The sequence below is a fragment of the Nuphar pumila genome, chromosome 5 (assembly GCF_984573655.1).
Source record: "Nuphar pumila chromosome 5, dmNupPumi1.hap1.1, whole genome shotgun sequence".
NCBI lineage: Eukaryota > Viridiplantae > Streptophyta > Magnoliopsida > Nymphaeales > Nymphaeaceae > Nuphar > Nuphar pumila.
In genome coordinates this window covers 38815734-38841193 of record NC_143253.1, presented here as the reverse complement: position 1 = coordinate 38841193, position 25460 = coordinate 38815734, and the positions used below count along the sequence as shown (strand labels likewise).

General features: G+C 35.7%; 1 protein-coding gene across 2 annotated transcripts in view; it reads right to left on the bottom strand.

The window, feature by feature from the left end:
- LOC149837399 (protein RRP6-like 2) overlaps positions 1-9492 on the bottom strand; it is a 59941-nt gene extending 50449 nt beyond the window's left edge. For both annotated transcript variants that reach the window (XM_090006017.1, XM_090006018.1), the window contains exons 1-5: positions 8723-9492; positions 3408-3563; positions 2741-2899; positions 2468-2551; positions 165-244 (exon numbers count right to left, since the gene is read on the bottom strand). In XM_090006017.1, coding sequence (XP_089862143.1) covers positions 165-244; positions 2468-2551; positions 2741-2899; positions 3408-3563; positions 8723-9364 — 1121 coding nt within the window. In that variant the 5' untranslated portion in view covers positions 9365-9492. The remainder of the gene's footprint in view (positions 1-164; positions 245-2467; positions 2552-2740; positions 2900-3407; positions 3564-8722) is intronic.
- Positions 9493-25460: the final 15968 nt, after the last annotated feature.

Sequence of the window (25460 nt, the reverse complement as noted above, 5' to 3'; positions counted from 1 at the left end):
ATTAATCAAACAAATAAAGCTTTTTCCAAGGAGTTCACATACATATCCAATTAAAAGGACAAAAGATACTGTGTGAGAAAAAAAATACAGGCAGTTGATCAAAGACACAAGGCTTGTAAATGAATAAAATGAAAAAAATCAAGAGGGTATGGAGCAGAAGTTACTCTTTGTTAGCAATTACTTCACAGAAGTGACTCAACACATGCTCCAAACTGTTCCTTTCCAGTTGCAAAATCCTTGAAGCCTATGCATCAGGTAAACATAATAATCCACTCACCAAAGCTATCAATTTTGTTGCTAACATATGAGGAATAATTCTGATCTCAAGAACTCAAGCCAAAATGGTACTCATTTTTTAGATAGTACATAAATTGAAATGAAATGATCACAGAAGTCAAGAAAACTTCCACATGGATAAAAAATTAATAGAGAATAGGGCATTTCTGATATTTCATTTGAGTTGTACTGAAAATAATATTGATGCAACTTAACAGGGACCCTAAAGACAAAATTATATTGGACGCTGTCACACAAAGCTAGCATTTCAGAAGGTGTGCAATTAATGGTCAGATATTAATGTCAGCAGAAATAAATTAAAGGATGAGAAAAAGACAAAAAGGAAAGAAGAATAAGAAAAGGAGCAAAGCATATTATTCACAATGTAACAGACTACTGAAATTCAAGGCAGAAAGTTAAAACATGATTGAAAAGACAGAAAAATTCTACCTGAAAGCTAACAAAAGTTAACTAAAAAGAAGAAAAAATAAAGAAAATCATTGAGTTATAGTTGATACAACCCAAAATATTAACATAAGAATGATTTGACATATGTGGTGAGGGCCTGATTTTTTGGCAGGAAAATGTAAATAGTTCAATTCAAATTTCCAGAAAAAGAACATCTAGCCATTCAAAAACAGGGAAAAGAAAATTAATGCAAGAGAGTAAGTATTTGATAAACAAAGTTGCAGATTATCCTATCTAGGATAGAAGTCCTGGTAAGGTTCCTTATTCCACAGATAAGGGAGCAAACTCTTGCCCATATAATGCTCTCAACTAGATGCAAAAATGACTGAAGGAAATCGCTTTGATATAGCTAACTATAGAGCAGATGCATGTGTTGTGTGTGCATGTGGATTTTGTGTACATACGCACACACATGCACAGCTACATACTTGCACCGCAACTAATAACCACAGCTTCTGGTGAAAGTTATTTATTAACATGCATCGCCCATGACATGGTGACATGGTGGTGCTGTCTCTTTGGTTGATACGGACATGGATATTGTTGTAAGTAATATAATGTTGCAATCACCTTTTTAAAAGACTCCCTAATCTCGCAAATTCATAACTCAGAAAATGTGACTTTAATTATTGTAAATTTACAAAATTTCCATTGAACATTAACATGGTATGCAGTGACAAATGAATGGGGAAAATAATACCTCAAAACCTGATATAAAAGAATGCACATTTGCTATAAAACTAAATACAAATAACTTTAAATTCTTCTCTTCCACTTTCCACTCCATATTCAGTATTTTGCACATGATTTTATGAAGAATCAACCATATCAAAAACCTTAACTCATTATGCCTTTGGTTTGGTAAGGTGATCCACTCTATCTTACTTGGACACTTACATGGGTGTCAATGTCGGACACCGCAGGTTTTGAAATGGCTATATATATGTGAAGAGAGAGAGAGAGAAGCAATTAAGTAAAAAATAAAAGAATTATTTTGGAAGAAAAAGAAGACATTCTTGGTTCTTGTTTCCTTGTATGTGGCACTGCACAATTCATCAAAATTGTGAAAATGGAAAGTTAGTTCTTAAATGGGATTGAGCAAGGCTAGACTGTGGTAACAAGAGTCTTTTTTTACCAACTAGTTGACTCCTTGATCAACTGAGAGAGACCCAATAAATATATAATGAGAAAATAGGATTAAAACAAATTGACATAAAGTGTCCAACATCAGACATTTTGTGTCTAAGACACTCAAAAGTGTTGGAAACACCAAGTGTCCATTTTTTTCTTGGACACTTTTATGTTGAAAAATCAAGTGTCCATGGAGTGTCAATGTCGGTGTCCAAGTGTCGAACACTGACACAACCCTCCAGAAATGTCAAGGTAATATAGATCCCACTCAACTAAAATAATGCCTTCAACCTAAAACCAAGAACAAAGAAAACCCTTTATGGCTTCACCTTGGTTTAACATTTTAAGCATGACACAAGTATCATGAAGTAATATGAAGGCCATAGAAAGTGTCTTGTTTGTTCCTACCTGATAAGAATAATACTAAATAGTAGGACATCTTCACATTCATTCCCATTGGGCTATTCTACGGTTTCTACCAGTACCTGGGTTAACTACAACTTTACATTTCAATATAACAAACAAGAAAAGCTAATGACATCAAAACAAGGTCTATAACAAAAACAAAATGTGATGGTTCCAGGTTAAAAACCTGCTGAGTGTCAAACAGATTGCAAAGATATATGCTGAAGTCCCTTTGAAGCCACAAAACATCTCGATCAGCTCCATGCATAACCTGACAAACATAAAACAGGAGTATACAAAATGTTGGAGAAAGATCAAATTCAAGCCAATAAGGAGATCCAGCAGTAGCACAGTGCCTCTTGTTTGACCCAAACCAAACCATGCATGGAGATGGCATTTTTTATGATTTTGTCCAATGAACTGAGAGAAATAAAACTCATTAAAACAAACAGAAAATCACCTTTCTCTTGGAAGGATCAGCAAAAGCATCCCTTAGATGAGGACCAATATGATCCCGTAGCTTTAATGTATCAACCACAAAGTCCTCTGACCTTGTAGAAATTTGCATCAAGCAAGTAAGCCCTTGAAATGTTCGGTACTGATTGTGTTCCAAGTCAACCTGAACAAGAAAAAATTAGAATAGAGAAAGGAGATGCAATAAATGCCAAAACAAAGGAAGATGTCCATGAATGGAATACCAGAAATTAGTCATTGTATCTAGTGTGTAATCTTCTAGATGAACTATATGAAATTGTGACTAATATAGAAAATGCATAACATCACTAGTGTTCAGGCAAAAGCAATTGCATAAACCACTGTAAATGGAGTAAATACAATATGATGTGAACAAGCTTCAGCTGGGGAAAAATGAGGAAGTACATCTTGTATTGTACTGTCCAAATAAATAAATAAATGCAGGCACGCTCATATGCACTCATCCATGTATATGTGTTAATGAGCAAAAGGAGAGCCAAGCTCAAGTAGCTTCACTGAATAACAACTAATATCCGCCGTGCACATCACAAAAAGCATGGACATACACAAAAGATAAGCTTCAACTCATGGTGGCTGGAAGAAAAAAAAATCATAAGCCTAAATTACTAAGAGACAATGTGGGTAGCCCTTACCGCAAACTCATAAGCATTGTGCAGTTTAGCAGCTAAATCTTTCAAACTATGAACATCCGCAACAAGTGTAAATGGTGTATCCTCTAAAGTAAGTGGTGGTACTGGCTTGATATCTTGAACATTTTTATCAACAAAGTCCAGTTCAGAGTATTTTTCCTGCAAGCGTGAATTAATTAGCCCATCAAGGTCAGAGAAAAAATTGAATAAAATATTCAGATTTGCATAAAAAATGGTAGTAGAATGCACACAATGTTTTAGCTCCAAGGCAAATGCTCAAAACTAATAAAACTAAAGAGAGAAGGAGAAAAGCTATGTAACCGCAACATGGCTACATAGTAGCAGTACCCGTGTCAACACAGGCGTGGTACGGGGTGTAGTGCGGTGGGTCAGGTCGGGTCTGCACTACACCTTGTTTCGGGTCTTTGGAAGACCCAAAACGACGTGGTCAAAAGTTCAATCAAAGGGGAAGGGCCATTTTGGTCCCGCCCCATCCGACTCTTAAAACCCTCTCGAGCCCCTCCCTCTCAACCCAAACCCTAACCCCTCTGTCTCACTCCCCTTCTCCCTCCCCTTCTCGCTTCCTCTCTTTGTCTCCATCTTGTTTCCCTCCCCTTCTCTCTTTCCTTCCTCCTCCTCTGTCTCTCTCTCATTTCCCTCCTCCCCTTCTTTGTCTCCCTCTCTCTCTTGTTTCCCTCCTCCCCTTCTCTGTCTCCTTCTCTCTCTCTTGTTTCCCTCCTCCCCCTCTGTCTCTCTCTCGGCGACTACAACTCGAAGGCTAGAAGGAGCTCACCTCCGGTGACTGCAACTCGAAGACTCGAAGGAGCTCACCTTCGGCGACATTCAGCGACCTCCGGCAAGCAGTGATGAGGTAGGACCAACATCTTTTGTTTTATCATTTTTATTTCAGTTTATAACTTTCAGTTTAGGTTTATTCTGTTTGTATTTAGTATATATTTTCAGTTTAGGTTTTCAGTTTGTATTCAAATTTTCAATTTATAATTTATATTTTCAGTTTTTAAATTATAACTTTATCATTTATATTCAGTTTGTACTTTGTATTCAGATTCATTATTTAGTTGGGTATTATCATTTATATTCAGTTTCTAATTTATATTTTCAGTTTATAATTTAGATATATTTAGTTTATATTTTCAGTTAGTATTCAGTTTATAACTTTATAGTTTATATTCAGTTTCTAATTTTCAGTTTATACACAGTTTGTATTCAGATTCAATATATATTTTCAAATTATAATTTAGATAATATTTAGTTTAGATTTTCAGTTAATATTTGGTTTATAACTTCATAGTTTATATTCAGTTTCTAATATCATTTATATTCAGTTTCTAATTTATATTTTCAGTTTAGATTATGTAGATATATTCAGTTTATATTCAGTTTCTAATTTATATTTTCAGTTTAGATTATGTAGATATATTCAGTTTATATTTTTCAGATATTGCATATATATTTAGATTATTTCAGTTTATATCAGTTGACACTTTACATAGGTTAGTTTTTTATTTTGTCAAGAATGGTTTGTTGATTTATTTTATTCTTATGTGGTATTTTTGCTTTGAATTTTTTGATTGTGTGATAAGATGGCTGATAAAGGAAAGGAAGTTGCAAGTGCAGCAAGTGCGAGTAGCAGTGAGTGGGCCTGTGTAACAAAGTTGGGTAGATGTCCTGGAGGAGGGAGGAATATGCAATTTATGTGTAATTTTTGTAAAGCGGAGTTTAATGGTTCATACACAAGAGTAAAAGCTCATCTCTTGAAGATTAAAAACCAAAGTATTAGGCAGTGCTCTCATGTTGATGATGCCACACTTAAGAAGTTGAGGAAAGAACAAGAAAATACTGAAAAAAGAAAGTCTATGGTGGCATCAAGTTGTATTAACACACCACTATCTAACCATAATAGTGGTGAGGCTACCAATATCATTTCGAAGAGATGGAAATTAGATGTTAGCCAGAAAACAATTGAAAGCTCGTTTAATGAACATGGAAGGGAGGAAATGGATAGGAAAGTGAGAAGATTCTTTTTTTCAAGTTCCATATCATTCAATGTAGCTAGAAATCCTTATTGGAAGGATCTAATTACATCCTTGGCAAACTCTAACTTGAGTGGGTATGTGCCTCCTGGTTCTGAGAAGTTAAGAACAATCACTTTGAAAGATGAGAGAGCAAATGTGGATAGATTATTGGAATATAAAAAAAAATCTTGGGCTGAAAGTGATGTTTCTAGTGTTTGATGGGTGGACCAGTATACAAAGGTGCCCTTTGATAAATTTTATGGAAGCTTCAATAAAGGGGACAATGTTTTTGAAACCAATAGACACAGCTGGAGAGTATAAGGATACAGAGTATATGAAAGGACTTTTTTAGAATGCATCAAAGAAATTAAAGAAGACAAAGTTGTTCAAATCATTACTAACAATGTGCCAATATGTAGAGCAGCAGGTAAAGCTGTGGAGGCTGAATAACCTAACATATTTTGGACTCCTTGTGTGGCACATAGTTTAAATTTGGCTCTTAAAAGTATATGCAATTCACCAAGCAAGGAGCAAGATCTCATTGCTTAGGAGTTATGTTCATGGATTCAGGAGCTAGAGAATGACATTAGGAACATTAGAAATTTTGTTGTAAACCACCAGAGGGCACTAGCTATTTATAATAAGCATTCTGATCTAAAGTTGTTAAAAGTTGATAAGACTCGTTTTGCATCTGTCATTGTTATGTTTAAAAGAATTAAAGAAGCTAAGAATACGCTATTTCAAATGGTTACTAATGATGATTGGGTTTTATATCGTTCTGATGATGTTGCAAAAGCTCAAGCTATCAAGAGATGCATTGTTGATGACATATGGTGGGACAATGTCATTTATTTTCTTGAGTTCACAAAGCTAATTTGGGAGATGTTGGGGGTTGTTGATCGAGATGTACCTATGCTGCATAGGATCTACGAGATGTGGGACACCATGATTGAAAAAGTAGAAACTGCAATTTTTAAGCATGAAAAGAAAAATTCTGCCCTTGAAGACTCGGCTTTTTATAATCATGTACACAAAATATTCATAGCACGATGGGACAAGAGCAACACCCCTCTGCAGTGCATGGCGCATTCATTGAATCCAAAGTACTATAGAAAAAAGCGGCACTATAAAGGTGTTGGTCAATTGCCACCACATAAGGATTTAGAGTTGGCACGAAATAGGGTTCTATGTTTCAATTGAATTTTTCGAAATACAAAACAAAATATGAATGTGTATAATAAGTTTTCAAAGTTTCTATGGAAAAATTTGATGGTTTGGAGGGATTGATAGATAAAGATGATGACTATCCTCTTATATGGTTGGTCATATATGGATATGACTAACCTTTACTTCAGCATATTACTTTCAAGCTATTATCACAGTCTACTACATCTTCTTGTTGTGAAAGAAATTGAAGCACATATCCACAAATTCACAACATTAAAAGAAACAAGCTTACTAGCAAGCACGCAAAAGATTTGGTGTTAGTGCATTTTAACCTCCGATTGCTTTCACGAAGCAAAGAAGAATATAGGTATCCAAATTATAAATTTTTGTGTTTACTTCTTTTACAATATCAAGTATTATGTTTTTATTGCATATCTAATACATAATGACTTAATTCTTTTGAAGGCAAGGGAGCACCAAGTTTTGGAATGTTAATGTTGAAGATTTTGATATAAAAAAGACATGACTTTGAAACTCCGAACATGAAATTAGATTATCATATTCTTCTATCATTCATTGTTATGGGTGATGATAATGAAGAAACAAATGAACCATGACTTTTTTGTTATGGCCTTTTTGAAATTGTAGACTTTTTTGTCTTTTTGGTAAGCTTGTTATTTGTTTAGTTGATACTTGATAATATATAAATGAATGTTTTTCTATTTTTTTGTTTGCCAAGTGCTAGTTGTTAAGTACTATTATTTGAAATTGTTATTAGCTTGCTATAACTTGTTTCTTCAATTGTTAATTTGTTAGTTGCAGCTTGCTTCTCAGTTCTTACTTGAATTTTGATTCTTTGAATAAAAGTTGTTGTTAGACTATTACTAGTTTAGTTGTTAAATGTTAAATGTATGCGAATTTAGTTGCAGCTTGCTTCTCAGTTCGTACTTGAATAGTTGAATTTTGATTCTTTGAATAAAAGTTGTTGTTAGCATGATACCAGTTTAGTTGTTAAATGTTAAATGTTGAATTTAAAAATAGACGTGAACTAAAAGATTTAAACACCAAGTAAAATACACCACGCATGCAAGCACGCATACTCACACTTTGTGCATGCATGCATATTCAAGCATGCTGCCTAATATACTGGAATATTTAAAACGTGCAAGTACCTGAGCTAGCATGTGCACACACACACATAAGCACGCCCACACGCACGTAGACACACACATAAGCACGCCCACACGCACGTAGACACACACATAAGCACGCCCACACGCACATACACACACACAATTGCATATGGACATTGCACATGTTTCGGAATGCAAAATCGCTTAAATACTCAAGGAATTCAAGTCTGTGGAAGACACAACATGCCTCATCTCGAGTAGGCATATCAACATACAAGGGAAAATACTGACTACACTTATTAGTACTGTACCCCCAGTCTCCCGTCCATTTTCACTTTTCATCCTAAACCGTGACCTACGTGGTTTGTTTAGCAGAAAAGGCATTTTGCATCGCCTGATTGTGGTGAATACAGGTTTTTAAGAGAATTAAAATTGAACTGTTCACAACGCACAGAAATTTAACGATTGATAAAAGTCAGACTGCTCAACCCAAAGTGCTATTCCTAATAAACGAACCCATTATGAAATCGTCCAAGGAATGAAATTGATCAAACAAACCTCACAACCTCTGACTTTTTGCTAAAGAGTATGGCGCAATCTAGCGTACCAAATGCAATCCCCGAATGTAGAAAGACAATCGCTTCTACCACACTACCAAAGAACCCAACCCAACAAAGTGGTGACAAAATCAAACAACTAGGAAACCGCTGGGATGAACCAATCTTGCTGCAGTTATATATCACAAAGAAACAATGAGTACTGAATAAGAAAAATCCGCTTATTTAGACAAGGTGAATAAGTTGGGAAAGTTCAGTGTTGAGCACAAAGCAACTGCCCAACTTATCATACATTTTCTGGATAAAACGGTACGTCCAAAGGCCCTCAAACATGCAAGAAAGATCATAAAAACAAGAAAAACGCGAAACATTCAAAATCTCGGTGCAGAAAAGACACAAAATACAAAGAATAGATGGTATCATACCAATGGATGTATGTATCTCGACCCATCCTCGCTCTTTTGCAACCACACATGATTGAACGACTCCTTCGAATTATCGGCCCATATATTGAATTCGTCCTGCGGGCGAGGAATACTCGCGATATGGAACGGCACGCGCGCACGCCCTGCAGAAGTCTTCTCATTCTTCGTCTCTGAGTGGCCGCCCGAAACCGGAGGACCCGCCTTCTCGACTCCCTTCTTCTTCGTCTTCTTTCCATAAACCGTACGAAACCCTCCCTCGAACTCCTCCCTCTCCCTGTCGTCCATCTTCTTCTTCGTCCTCCAGTACTCGTCGAGGGAGACGTCGAGCCGCTCGAAGACCTCGTCGTGGACATCGACGAGCCAGTCGTAGGCATCCTCAGGGTCGGGCGGGAAGTCCACGGCCGCCGGGCGGCTGCCCCAGAGGAGCGGCGACGCGCCGATCTCCCTGAGGACGGCGGCCGACCTCTCGGATAGCTCCTTGATGGGGAGCTTGAACTCCTTGAAGTTGCGATAGAAGTGGAAGTCGCGTTCGGAAGGGAGGGCCCGGGCGGCGCCAGAGAGGCGCGCCACGGACGACGCCAGAGCACCGGAGACGAGCTCCTGCAGGGCCTCCGCTTTCCCGCCGTCGGTGCTCCCCTCCATGGCTAAGGCTTTTACGGCTTCTTTAGGGTTTTCTTTCTTCTTTCTCTTAGGGTTAGGGTTTCTGGTTCGCCGTGGAGGAGGAGGAGAACTCTCTCTCTCTCTCTCTCTCTCTCTCTCTCTCTCTTGCTGCTTTCTTTGTCACGGGAGTAAGGGCGAGGTTTATACTCAGGATGCACTTGACCTTGAATTGCACGCAAAAAAAAGTTCCAGATATTCAGAACCTGACATTTGTTGGGATGCCGGCCTGTCAACGGTCAGACCTATACCGGACCCCAGTGGGTGTAGAACCGGGTCCAACTTTCGGATACCCCTATCAAATCTGGGTCCAGGTATGAACGGACTAGAATATGTAGAACCAACTTGAGTCTATTTATGAATGGCATCAATAAGGTCCAATGAAATATTAACTTTTTGTATTTTTTGTATAGAAAAAAGAGGCTGCTCTTAATTAGGGATGTAAATGAGTCGGATCTTGTGGATGTAAGATTATTGGATTTAGAGTCACATTCAAACTCTGACTTATAGAGCTTATACCGATTCTGGATCTGATTATAGTGTATACCTTAATCGATTGGACCTATACATAAAATTGGGTTGAATCTTGTCCGATTTTTAAGTATTTTGTTTTAAACTCGGATATGAGAATGTTACATCCAAATCCGAATCCATGTCTGAGTCTGATATATGATTTTGTGTTTAGTTCAGATTCAACCAGATATTCAACCTGAGCCCGAACTGTTTACATCCCTGCTCTTAATTGGAAGTTGTGTCTGGCAGAACAAAAAATTATTGGAAGAAACCAACCTTAGTGCAAAATGTTCACTACTTTTTGGTAGAAGAATCACATCCTCATGAATTTAGGAATGATAAGATTTAATCATCTTGGATCTTTACTCAATTTGGAGATGGTGCTCATTTTTTAGCTTTACTAAGTTATGTGAATGCAAGAGCATGCAGGAGCACATGCACATGCATACAAGTGCAAGTTTTTTTCTTTCCTTTTGATAGGCAAATTGAAAATAACATTTTTGAAATTTGAATTCAAGACTTTTTTATTATGATAGTTCAACTTAACCATTCAGCTATCTCGTTTGATTCATTGCCCACAAACTTTTAATGTGGTGGTTTGGAAATGACAGGTGACTGCCTTTTAAAAGCGATGGAACAACTAAAAAGTTCTTAGCTTTTTTCTTGTTTTGAAAGGCAAGCTGGGGTTTGTCCTTCCAATGAATTTCCTGAATAACAAGATACAATCATGCAAGATAACATACCACCTGATTCGCCGATTTAGAAGCATTACTGATTGCGTTAAATCTATACAACCTATCTGACAACATCGATGGAATACAAAAGCAACCACCACGACCCTCCAGTGCATTCCTAAGAATCCATGCAATGTCCCTCCTGTAGCTTTCAACATAAATCTTCGTGTCTTCGTTGATGGAATGAAAAACACCTAACCAACTGCCCCATTCACGGTCTGCCAAACAACAGAAGCAGCAGCCCACTCAAACAAAGTTGCCTTAGGTCATCGCCAGCCGAATAACCCACTGTGGATCCCTAGTTTTTTTTAAAAACTAAAACGATGGGTTTTATCCAAAAAAGTATTTTAGATCGAAAACTATTTTTGAATATAAGATGAGAGAGTTGTGGGGTCTGCTCTTCAAGTTGTGCATTTTTCCTCCTTTGTTGAATAAGGATTAGCCGTACCATAAGCTCAAAATCTTCAATGTCAGGCATATAATTAGTCATACCTCATGCGAGAATCTTAAAAAAATGTGAGGTTAATGGTGAATAGCACCACCAATACTCAAAAAAACACAAAAACATGACAAATATGATATTCATTAGAAAAATATATACTTTTATAATAAAATAAATATGATAAAAAAGTTTAAAAAAACTAAATCTCACATCGAGCTTAAGTAGCCCTTTCTTATGACGATTGTGAGTGTGATAGAACTCGGACAACACTTCAACTAAGTGCGAGCTCAAAAATACTAGGTGAGATAAAGGATTTTGGTCATAGGCTAAGTTAGATAGGTTTGGATAGGCTAAACCTACCTAAGTAGAGTTAAGGAACTAGGTTGTAGAAGGCTAAGGTAAGTATAGATTTTTGTAGAATAAGAGTGCTTCTAGATTTCAAATTCCTGCTGCTAGATTATGGATATAAGATCTGTAATTTTTCAGTAAAAATTCTGAATAAAACTAAAAGGTATATATTTTATGTAAAACTATCATATTGACCTGGAATGTGAAACAAACAAATTTCAATGAGCCAATTATACTTAGGACATATATATTCTCGAGGATATATACTCAAACAATCAAGCAGTCATAACTCTCTCCCTAGAGAAAATTAGGAGATTTTAATGAGCTAATCTGCTTCATCTCATCGATACAAAGAAAATGATCTACTCGTATTTTTTCGCAAAAAATATCAATGAAACCTCAAAATTACATGGGCTCCCACGAAAATATCTCACAAAAAATATCTTGTGAGCCCCACATAAATATCTCATGAAAATATCAAGTGGGCCCCAAAGAGACATAGATGTCATAGTTACTTTGCCATTAAGTTTGGATCTTAGATCAGGTGGGCTATTTGAATCAGAACCAAACCACATGTGGATTCAAGATCCATTTTTTCTATAAGAAGAAACCCTTTCCTTTTAGAAAAATTTTTAGCCCTCTCTCTCTCTCTTCTCTTTCTCTTTTCTCTCTCTTGGTTCTAGCCTAGGTTAAGCCTAGTTGACTTAGACCAAGCCCACTTTGAGGTGAGCTTAAGCCTGCCTAACTTAGACTAAGCCCACTTGGGTTAAACTACTTGACCTACCGGGTTAGCTTTTCTCTCTCTCTTTCTTTATTTTGGTATTAGCCTAGGTCAAGCCCACTTAACCTAGACTGAGCCTACTTGAGGTGATCTTGGACCCATCTGACCTAGACTAAACCTAGTTGGAACAAAACCCCTTAGCCCTGACGGATTGACCTACTCTACCATTTCCTTCACTAGGTCTAACCCATCTGACCTAGCCTATCCCACTTGAGGTAGGTTCAAACCTAGTTGGACCTAAACTAGGTTCAATCTAGTTGTGGTCTAAACCTTATTGTTTTGCCACACCGTTGAGTTTTGCAAGAGACACTTTTGGTTGTGATTGTACCTAACATAAAAGATGTGTCGACCACAACCTAAGAGTGCCTCAACGCTTCGTTGAGATACTGTCATCGATCCTTAGTAGGATTGCACACCAAACAGTACCAAAGCTCTGCTTTTCTTGATAGATGCTTTGCTTATGCATTTTATCTTGTTGTTGTGCTATATGGCGTCAAGGTTTCTGCTTTCCGTAATATATACAAACTTTACTTGTGCATTTTGTATTATCATCGCATCGAACAGTGTCAAGGCTCTTGCTTTTTGTAATATATATGTATTTTGCTTATGTATTTCGTATTGTCGTCGCACCGAATGATGCCAAGGCGCTTGCTTTTCGCAATTTTTTTATGCACTTTATTTATGCATTTAGTATCATCGTTCATGTTGAATGGTGTTAAGGTTCTTGCTTTCTACAAGTTATTTAGTTTGGTTTCACTTGTCGAGCCTTACATATACTTTTTACATTATCGACACTCTATTATATGCATAGGCTCCCGCTTTTCTAAAATATAGATGTGCATAAGTAAGCATACAAATGGGAACTGCTCTCTATTGCCCAAGCAATTCTAAATACCATTCCCTATTCAAAATGTTGTTTGGCGAAGAAACCCCTATTAGTAAGGTTTCACAATTTACCGAAAACTATTTTTACGTAAACATCTAAGTTACTAGCGTATGACTTAACTAAGAACTAGGTTTTCAATAAACCATGATAGATGCAAAATATGCATAACGGTGTGTATCTATCCTTGAATAAGCGTAGCGCTTTCTTTGTTAAAGAGAGGAGGTGCTGCCGAATTTTTTAAAAAGATGCTCACCAAAATTAATAGGGCATAGCGCTTTCTCCATCAAACATTGAAGGTGCTGCCAAATTTTTTGAAAACATGTTCACAGAGCTTAAAAGAGTGTTGCGCTTTCTCCATCAAATAGAGAAGGTGCTGCCAAAATTCTAACATGTTACCTTCCATAGTAAAAAGGAACACCATGCTTTCTTCGTCGAATAGAGGAAGTGCTGCCAAAATTTATGGCAAAATACCTGCCTGAGCTAGTATGAATGGCACGATGATACCCTCATTGTCTGAACCCCGTCTGGATGGCTCATTTCACTTCTGCTTTTAAGAACATCATACTCGTAAGGGTCTATGCGCCAGAGTAGCCATTGTGCCTTGATTAGGCCAGTACTCGTTACAGCTACATATGTCGAGCAGTCGATCCAAAGCGATCGTTATCTATGCATGCTTATTTGATACATGGTATTATAACAATACTCATAAGGGCCATTGTGTCAGAGTTGGTTGTCCACTTGCAAGGGATGAAGTGCTCATGAAGGCCATAGATAGCAAGAGCGAGGTCCTCTATGCATATGAATAAAACATAATTGTAGTCCCCTGATCATACGAAAACTGACCCATGCTTCGAAAAACTGAGTGGGGTTTGAGGTACATGTTTCGTTAGTGCAGAATGCATTGGATTGCCTATGTGACATTTGACATCCTAATAAAAAAATTATGTCATCGAATCCCTTTAGGACTTATGCTCACCATGGTAACTCGGTGATGATACCACCTCAAGTGACTTGTATGATGTTATGGATCAAAGAGTTCAGGTGACCTCACATCACTCAGAGGTTAGGAGGTCAGGTTATCCTTAAGATCTAGGGATTGAATCCTGCTACTGCTTGGTGGGGTCTCCCAACATGAAAATTGTTGCCTCACTATGGATAGGGTCACTCAGGCCTCTGGGGTATACAAAATACATAGCATAATAAACCCTCAGATGACTTCATTTGATGCCAAAGCTATGTTCTCTCACGTACCAGGGGTGAACGAGTAAATATCAAAACAATGCAATAGTTATAGGTTAAGTGATGAATGAATGAATGAATGTGTGTTATTATTATTCATTCATAACCATGTAAAAGGTATTGATATTGGTATACTGTTAGACTGATCGAGCAAAGGATCCAAGTTGTATCTGCATGGTTAAGCTAAGCTCGAGGAGCTTTTGCTTTGATTCGTGGGATACCGGTATGCTAAGTCGTAGAGACTTCAGCTATGATATTCCAACTGTGGCCCTAAAGAGGCTTCTCATGTTTATATGCAAAGTCATGGAGACTTGAGCTACAATATTCCAACTATGGCTCTAAAGAGGCTTTCCGTGTTTATACGCTAAATCATGGAGACTTGAGCTACGTTATTTCAAACTATGGCTTGAAGAAGCTTCTTATGTTTTCAAGCTTTATACTTGTTAGAATTTGAATGCTTTCCTACCAAATCAGTGATGATTCTGACCCTGTTTTATAAAGGATACAAGTACTGAACCTACAATGTGATATATGGAGCAGAGTGATATCAAGTTTCAGGTTTTTTTCCAGACTATGTTAGACATTTCATTTATAAAACGAGTTTTATAGAATATTGCTTTACCAAGAAGTGTTATTTGTAATAAATAACTTATTTTAGTTTACGTAAATAGAATACTTTGGTGGTCAATGAGTGCTTGGCCACATACCTATGACTTATCTGGAAAATTCTTAAACTCACGACTAACTATCGTATATTTTTGTTGCTAAAGACCTTTCTAAATTCTGTTGCAAAGAAAAAAACAAAGAAATCCATAAATTTTTTACCAAGTTTTGTTTTGAAAATTTGGGGCATTACAAAATTGGTATCAGAGCTTAAGTCTGAGAAACCTGGTTTGAGATCTGTCATGCTCGTGATATCGCGCTATTCAAATTCTAACTCTAGAAAAATTTTTGTCAAATATATTTGACAACTTACAACTCGAGGGGTTAAGACGATGTGACAATAAACAGGCCTATCAGAGGCAGTTTATGTCAAAAAAGAAACTCAATTCTTAGAAATTGGTCGTGTTTTGAGTTAATGGACTCATGTGGGAGGCTTTCACTGCCTATGTTTGTCAGTAAGACATGACTTTTGTAATTATAGCAATATGTGTTGTTTGCTCGGTAATATATATATAAAAGTAAATTTTTACTTTCCTATATATGATTGAAAAACTGAATCATGTTAGTTGTATGTGAATAGACAAATAGCTCCCATGACGAGGAGAACTGCGTCAAGCGAAGAGTTCCACACTTAGGGGTTTCTACTCAAAACCCTCAACAACTTGGTTACTGTCATCCGTGAGATGAGGCAGTAATCGACCCAACCTCGCAATGAGAATACTGGAGGAATTACTTACGAGAAGTTCTATAAGCTAGACCCACCAGTCTTTCCCGGTAGAGCCAATCCAGAACTTGTGAAAAGTTGGATCGAAGAGACGAAATGTGCGTTCTTAGTGCTGGGAGTACTAGAAGAAAGAAAAACTAATTTTGGCACGTACTGATTAAAGGACAGTTCATGAAAGTGGTGGGACACCACTAAGATTATTTAGTACTCGGGATACGAGGTCATCTCTTGGGGTGATTTTCAAAGGGCCTTCCTAGACAGCTACTTTCTGATACACTCTAGGAATCAGAAGAAGATAAAATTCTTGGAGTTCGAATAAAGTAGTATGAGTCTCATCGACTATACTATAAAATTTTAAAACCTCGAGCGATACTGCTCCAGGTTGTTTAAGACTAACCATGAAAGAGCTGACAAATACGTCAATGGGTTACGGGAAGGGTTGTGATCTCATGTAATAACAAACGTGCCCAAATGTTTCAAGTTGTCGTGGCGGCAACTTCAAGGATAAATATAGACTGTAAGCGACCCAAGAGGATCACAAGAAAGAGATAAACAAAAGAGGATGATCTCAGGTGGGCAGGAATCATGACCACCTTTTTTGTAAGAAGAAGTTCTGAGCAGAAAACTTCACTCTAGCAACCGAAGGGCCACTACAGATGGAAGAACCCATTTAGCTCTACCAATAGTTCAATTTTCATTGCTCAAGGTGTCACACACATTACTCCAAAGCGGCTTGTCTCCGCGATACAAGTGGTTGCTTATATTGGAGCAAAGAGGGCTATCATATAAGAAAATATTGTACGAAGGCCTTAGACCATCAACAGAGAAATATGGGATCTGCATGACCCTCCCAACAAATGCAACAACGTCCCCCATTCTAACGGTCGTTGTAAGACCCATAAATTTTCTTGAATTTTAATACAATATAAAGGAATTTATGTGTGAAAATATTGATTTCTATATTTAACTTAGCTAATTAATGTTTATATTTTAAGAATATATAATTTTTGGTATTAATTAACCAAGAAGATCAAACTAGTAATTATTTGTTTAATAACCTTAGTTAATTTAAAAGCAAGGTTTAATTAAGTCTTAGAGTAGTTAATTCTTTTTTAACAATGCCTTAAGCTATGATTTCACTTAAAGGAAAATATATTAAAGTATTTATGTAAAGTTTTTGACCTAATTGGATTAGATCAAACTGAAAGATCCAAAGTAGAAAGAAAGTAGTAAAATGGAAATTCAAAAAACTAAAGACTTAAAATAGAATTTTAGAAAAATAAAGACTCAATATAGAATTTCAAAAAAATAAAGAATCAAAATGAAATTTTAGAAAAATAAAGACTCAATATAAAATTTTTTAAAAATAAAGACTCGAATTAGAATTTCAGAAAAATAAAGACTCAAAATAGAATTTCAGAAAAATAAAAGACTTAATATAGAATTTTAAGAAAAATAAGATCTAATATGGAATTACCATGATTTGAGGTCGTTAAATGGGATATTAACAAATAATAAAGTAAAGAGAAAAGGTAACTAGATAGTTAAGATAGTTTGATTTGAACTAAATCAAAGTATAAAAAAGGGGGTGGGGGCGACTTTTGCTAATGATGGCTTTGGGATTTGAAATCCAAGTGAGATCCACTAAATCCCAAAATGAATCTCCAAAATATCATAAGTGGAACAAAAAAAGTAGAGAAGCTTGAATCTTTAGCTTGGAATAGGTTTTCATATTAGGAAAAGTTTACATGTGATATGAAGGTCAAGGGTTATGGTTGAGAGAAAATTTTTGAGAATTAAGATGGATAGATCTCAATCAACCCTTTATTCCTTCTAAAAGATTCAAGCCACACATCTTGGATGTAATCATTACCTTAAGCCTATAAATGCTTCATCAAATAGTGAAGGAGAGACATCCAAGAGTTCACAAACTCTTTATCTCTCTTGCTTTTTTTACTCCCATGATTTTTGCATTTCTCTTCTTTTTCCACTTTAGTGCAGTGAAGGGTGCCATTAAGGAACTCTCCTCTACACCAATTGTGAGTTGAAAGCTTCAAGGTAAAGAAGATCAAGCTTAGTTGCATTCATAAGTCAAGGTAAGTGGACTTATGCCTTATGCATGTTGATAATTATTCAAACTTTAATCTCTCTTTTATTCTCTTTCTCTCCTCAACCCATATAAACACGTGTTTTATAATACATGTGAATATGACAAAGGAATTTACATGTTACTATCTCTTTTCCCTCATATGCATATATTTCTTGAACCACATGATTTTGGCAATGTTCATGTTTAAAATGAAGGAGCATCAATTTAAATAGTTTTTTCTCATTTCAAGAATCATGATCAACCATAAAAATTAACTGGTTTTTATGAATTCTTCATTCTCGAAAATTCAAGCATCTCACGAATTCTAATTCCTGCCTAGGCATACTTAAGAAATCATTATGCGCCTTAATTAATGTGATTCTTGAAAATCCATGTGAATATGGAAATTAAAACTTGATTTCATAGAAATTCATGTGAAGATAATGAGATTTTTAAGTGAATTATGCTTAGTTCTGCTATGTTATATTGCATGATTTAGATGTTATCTGAAAAAGTGCCAATGCTTATTTTTGTAATTGAAATAATTGTGTTCACGTGGTTTGGTGTTATCTAATGAGGTTGTGGTCTAATACCTCTACTTATAATATTTCAAGTAATGAGTAGGCTAGAGGGTGATGTCAGTAGACTCAGGGTGGTGCCAAGAGGGTCACAATTCTTTATGGCTATTGAGAGGACTTGATTTATGTTATTATTTGATTATTTTATTAAATCCTATAAACTCTGATAATGTTTGAGACTTTCAGTTGTTTTAGTTTTAAAAGTGTGGGTGATATTCGTAACCCGCCCAAAGCTTGAACCTATTTGAAAAAAAGTTTCTGCTTTATTCTTAAAAATCATGTAAAAGGGTTTAAAAAAAATCCTAAAAAATTTAGTTTCAAAATTTGGGGTGTTACATTTATCGTGCGTTCCTCATCCATGGTGTATGCATTAAGGCAGTAGCGCTCTAAGCCCCAAAATTTGGTGATGTAATATGCCAATGCCACTCCGCCTTGTTGTAAGTCCAAAATTCTTACATCTTTCGACTTTTCTCATGTTTTAGAAAATAAGCTACATAGAATACTTCTATGAATTATTACCATAATATCAGTCCACTAAGAAATTTGACCTCAAGGGTCATAGCCCACCATCTTTTCACATTTTCCTTAAGCTGGTATGTTTCAAAGTCAACCTTGCTGTTTTCGAGGGACTTGTAATACTTGGAAGATTCTTTCTATCTCCCATACCCAATTTTTCGCTACTTCAAGGTCGAACTTTCTCATGAAAGAAGGAGAATTCATGTCCACGAACCTTTTATATGAAACTCCACCAATCTCTATTGGCACTGGTGTTGCGTAGTCGTGGACAATCTGTTAGAGGTTGCCCCCCATCGCACGCATTGCTTTGGCTTATTACCCTACAACCCCTGTAAGGTTGTTAAGAGTATCCATGATCATCCTTGCCACACCATCTAAATGATCATGTAAGAAAGCATTTTTAGGAGCTAAGAAAATTTGTTCATGGTGTCACAACGTACTATAAACTTGTCATTATTGCTATAATAAGATAATTATAATACCAGAAGTATGCAAATATAAGTCATATATTCATATTAGTCACATCACTAACATTCACTTTATAGCAAAATAAGTTCACAAAAACCCAATAGTCCTGGTAAAACCTTAAACTTAGAAGCCCAAAAACTAGTTGTCATCTGACTCTTAACACAATTGGATGTGCCACTACATTCTAGTTACGTCCAATGTAATGCCTGTGGTACTTGATTGGGTGTATTGTACGCCTTCACTTAGCTAAAGGAAGATGTGATGGTGATGTTGGTGTATACTTTGGCAAAATTGGAGTAACATATGCCACTTATGAGTAAACAAAGGATGCTAGTGTGTAGATCGGCGAATCTGGTCCTACTTCCATAACCATCTCCAAAGGATCAGGATCCGCAAGTACCAATAGAGCTGGAATGGGACTGACTCAAGAAATTGCATCATCGAGGGCTGCTGCATTCACTTGCCACATGTCTTGGGTAATTTTCAATAGGCATTCGTCTATAATATGCCCCATTATGCCACAGTAGAGACATTTACCAAGTTACTACAAATAAATTTATTTTGCGTGGTTTTGGTGACACCTTATACAGGATTGTGCTTCCCGCATATGCTACGCTCTGAATCATCTGGTTTAGATGCTTGGCACCATATGCTAGGTCTTAAAGTGCACCTAGCATCATGTTGCATCTATCTTCCCAAGACATCTAAACACAAGCAAGTCTGCTAAGTTCATTACATGTAAATCATAGCTATTTAACTCACGATGAAGCAAAAAACTTAAAGTTGGTGATATTTACAATGCAATGTCAATGTTGGACGAGCCTTTAACCATTTTCTAATACGCTCTGATACCAAAAATATAACGCCCCAAAATTTTTAACTTGTAATAATCTAAAATCACACCCAATTTTTTTTTTGAAATATAACACAGTGAAAATAGTTTGGGTTTAAAAGTTGGACAGCTCTAGGCAGGTTACAAAGATGAAAAGCTTAACTGGACTGGATCCAATTCTTATTAGAATGTGAAACTGGATCTACCCCCACCTATATTACAAGAAAAAACATATCTATTCCAAAATCATATCCTTTGTTCAGAATTTAAACAAGTTTGCAGAATTAAATTCAAGCATCTTAGTCTAGCTGAAATACATCAAAGTCAAAAGATCAACAAGGCAAATAGAAATATGGTTCTCGGCCTTGCTGCCACATCGCGCTGCTTTTCAAACATCACCTGCACCCCATGAAACAGGGCCAAACTCTTTCAAGTAGGTAAGATATACCACAATCATATATGCAAGACCCACAAATTTCTGAGAAATTTTTAAGTATTTTGAAAATAATTTGTGAAAGGTTAATATAAACTTAAGGTTTATAAGAAATATAAAATTTTAATTTCGCATATTCAAAACTATTGGGGTTTGGATCTTGATCCAATATTGAAAATATCTGAAATCAGGATCCAGTACTTGGATCTAGTTTATAGGTAAATCTGAGATTTGAATATATATATATATATATATATATATATATATATATATATATATATATATATATATATATATATATATATATATATATATATATATATATATATATATATATATATGGGACAAATTTTGGACATTTGATCCGGGTCACAAAAGGATCTAAAGTGGATCTGGATTCCAAGATCTGAAATCCAAATTGATTTCGATAAGTGTATATATATATATATCGACTAATAAAGTAAGAGGAAGAGTAAGACATTAAAGAGGGAGAATTCTCTCTAGTGGACCCCACTTAAACCAAAGGAAAGAAAAGAAAAGAAAAGAAAAATAAATAAATGATAAAATTTAAATAAAAGCCAAAAGAGACACGTTTTGGTTTAAAATAGTGGGTTGTAAGAATGGAGGGGTTACAACAGCTAGAGTGGTGGGCTGAACCACACCCCATTCACGTGAATGGGGGAAGTTACAAACGAAAGTAGGAAAAAAACTAATATATATATATACAAGAGGGCTTTTGAGATTCTTAAAGCCCCATCCACTTCTCTCTCTTATTAATCCCATACGTGAATGATATCCTAAGCTAACTCCCTCCCCACTACATTATATAACTCTAGGGGAATGAAATTCCCAAGCTCTCACTAATTGATTTTGTAACTTCCACTCTCTCCCACTCTATATAAAGCCTACATGAGCTCTCATTTTTCTGTACGTTCCTATATGTATCTCTATATTGTGGTAGCTAGATTGTGGTGGAAGTGGCGACCGGTAGCCGGGTTCGCAACCAATCACTAGTATCCAGTCAACGAAACAATGATTCGAGGTAGGTACTCTGACTTAGTGTGTGTATGAATTTAGGCCATGAATGTCGATTTTCTTTCATGTTGTAAGTTCCTGGAATTTTGTATTTTAATCAGCCATGTTAATAATTGTCGTTTTGCCGTATTATAAATTTCTGAAACTTTCATTTCGATCGGCCATATTATTGTTTGATGTAAAAATGTAATTTGTGTTTGTTGATTTTTCCCCTATTGTGAAATTCGGGAATTTCTTTTTTAAACTACCATGTTATTAATTAATATAAAACATTTAATCGGTGTTTGTTGATTTTCTCATATGGTAAGTTGCTGAGATTTTCATTTTTTGTCAGCCTATGTTATTGCTTGGAAATAAAAGTTTAAATGGGTAATTTCCTTGAGAATGATATGTGATATCATTATTCAGGGGAATATGCACACAATTAGATTCAGTTTATGTGTGTAAGCATAGGCGGTCTGGTGAAAGAAAATTTCCATGTGGTCTGGACACCTATGTGAATGCAAAAAAAAAAAGAGAAACCAGTTTTACTTAAATCATTTTTCATTGAGAGTATAAGACAAGTTTTTTTTTTAGAAACTGGATTACCAGTAAAATGATCCAACCGGTGTGTTGGTTTGGTCATACAGAAAAGGTGTAACATACGATCATTTTTAGCATAATCAGTTTTTGAAACGGGCTTATAAAAGAAACAGAAAAAAAATGCCACAATTCATGACGTGCAGCTAAAAATCTGAGTTCGTGTAAACCCTGATTTGGATTTGAATGCTTACTTGCAATCAGTGAGTTAAGTCAATGTATTTTATAAAAAAAATGACACGTGTCAAGATTTAAAATCTGCAATTTAAGTATTTGTTTATGAAAAAAAGGTTATGACAAAATTCGGCAAATTAGAACCTATTGGCCATGCTGATCTAGTAAGCCAATTTGGTTTAAAAACGAATTCAAGGTTTGATTTATGTTTTGAATATATTATAAGTTCTAATAAAAATCAGCAACATTAGTCTTGCTTATATGTTTTAAGTTTGTTGGCTTAGAAAATGGTACCAGTTTATAAAATGGACTTTGGTTTAAGATGTACGTTTTGATGAAAAACGGTTACATTTGTTTGCCTAAGTGATTTTGAAATGACATATTTTCATTAAGTAAAAGACTAAGGGTTATGTTTGCTTCGTATATATATATTATGTACTTTTACCGTAATTCTGGTGATTTTTTTTTATATATCATAAATGTGATTTGAAGAATGCGAAACAAATATTTTGCTTTATGAAAGAGCACTTTTTCAATTAAGAAAAAAATTATTTATTTGGGTGATGCATATTGTTTGACAACCAACTGGATGGTGTTAATTGATAAGTGCAAAGAAAGTATATATGCCCTATGTGTCATGAACCTCCGAAAAGGAATTTGTAATATGTGTGCCCCAAAGTGGTGGTCAATGATTGCATGATAAGTTTAAAGAAAAATCATGCATATTTATGCCAGATAGAGGCCATTATAAGTTCGAAAGTTATGTTTAAGTACGTATGTCATAAGAATTAACTAATTCAGAATGTGAATGTTAGTTCTCATGTGGCTTACAATGAGAGAGTAAGTGGTACGATTGGGTTCGTGGGGTATTATAAAGCACAAACGGTTGCTTCTCCAACCACGAAGATAGGGGATAGCTACACCCGATGCCACAAGGTGGTAGTGAATAAGGCTTTAGTTGAAGAAAAGATTGGTATACAAGGTTGAGGGTGTTTGGATTTCTCTCTCGATAAATTTCGTCCCTCATCCAGGGCCAAAAAGGATGTGCAAGGCCAAAGTAATAAGACACAAATTGTTTAAATGTACCCCTTGGTCGTGTCTTCAATTCGGATAATGTCTTTGTCGTACCCATAGATACTGTTAACAAGATGGACATAAGTATAATGTGTATTTTGATAAAAGCATCACATGCATCATTTAAGAAATATCACCTAAATGACAGAATCGTAAGCCACTCATGTCATAGATGTATACTCTATTGCATTGTTAAGTCACGCAGAACATCTCGGATCATGCATATGTATTAAAGTGTTTTTAGTGGATTTGTGATTTATCAATGTCTATTTGAAAATGGTGTTTCCTGTATGCCTACTTTTATATACATGTACTTTGTCATTATATTGTTACTGGAGTATTTTTTGACCCCCTACACAATTACAAAAACTAAATAAATCACTGAGGCAATGACGGGGAGCTGTGGCAGAGTCTGGGAGTCATTCTATTTTCCTTTTCCAAAGACTGGACTTTGTATTGTTGTTATTTTGTTTTTATGAACTTTTATATGCTACAATGAAAGTTTATAAAGAGATGTTTCTTCGTTTATTAAAATATAGTACTAGTGTGATTAACCGACCATAACTCTTCCAAGGTTTTTGACTCGAGATGTTGAAAATGTCTCCACTGACAAAAAAAAATTACTCAAAATTTTTGGGTTAAAAATCTTGAGGTGTTATAATATAGATAATGAACAATACCATAACATCTATCACATTATGCTATCATGACTTTACAATTTAAAAGTTGCTAAGCAAGATGAATATATAAAGAAAAATAGCTATCAACAAATATTACAATATGAGATCAACTAGCAATAAATATAACAATCATTGAGGTCAGATAACATTAGTATAAGCTTTATTTCTCTTGATTATGCCTTCGGGTACATAAAGGATGACTTCATTGTATTTGTTGAGGATACTACAGTGTTTATTATGTCATTTGATTTATTTTTCTGTAGCACCTAACAAACTGGGCCCCTACCACAAGCGAACGGTCCGTGATCGAGAAATCTCTGCAAAGGTTAACTAGATTGCAATCTATACTACTGCAGTAGATGAGATATACCCCTTTTGGATAACCCTGACCTCCTTAACTTTGAGTTATACCATGAAATATATCTAGAATACTGTGGTTATTAAGTAGCATAATGTATTGATTACTAAATGAATGCTTACATGATTATGCCATGAGATACATACATTATGACATGGATGAGATGCATTATAGTTTTGAATAGCATGATGCGAACATGTACACTAGAAATTTAATGATTGTTTGATTTGGTTCTAAATACATTATGCCATGGACTAGATGTAATCTCCTATGGCTGTTTGAAAAACATGATGCAATGATGTACACCATGAGATAAATGCAAACATGAGTATGCTATGTGTTAAATATATCATGCTATGAGATGATGTATGTTCGTTATGTTGAATACTCTCTGAGTAAGACATAAGGTTCAAGAAACTTCATGAATATTTTGATTATATGTATGGATTGTTCTATCAAAATTCTTACTTGCAATGCATAGCTAGTTGATCACCTATGAGCTCGAGTCGGATATGAACCCATGGAGTGCGAGAAGAAGTTTTATGACACACACACTACATGCTTGCATTCACATTTAAAATTTGTTATTTTTACCTTCACTAGCAAGGTGCTCATATGGGCTAAAGGCACCAGAATATATAAATGGGTTGGGTGCAAACAATGTCATGACATGAATACTACCTTAAGAGGGTGAGAGGGTCACTAAGCCATATTGGGCTTGTGAATCGAGGGGCATGAACAACTAACCACCTTAATAAAGGAAAAAATAACCCAATAACTCATTCACACTATGTTGGTCCACCTTAGAAAGGGTGGAATGGTACAACCTTGAGTGATGATGTCACATATATATTTCACCTATATGTCATACCGACTTGAATTCAAGAGCAATGACATCCTTGGACCTCCTGTCACTCGAAGTTAGGGAGGTCAAG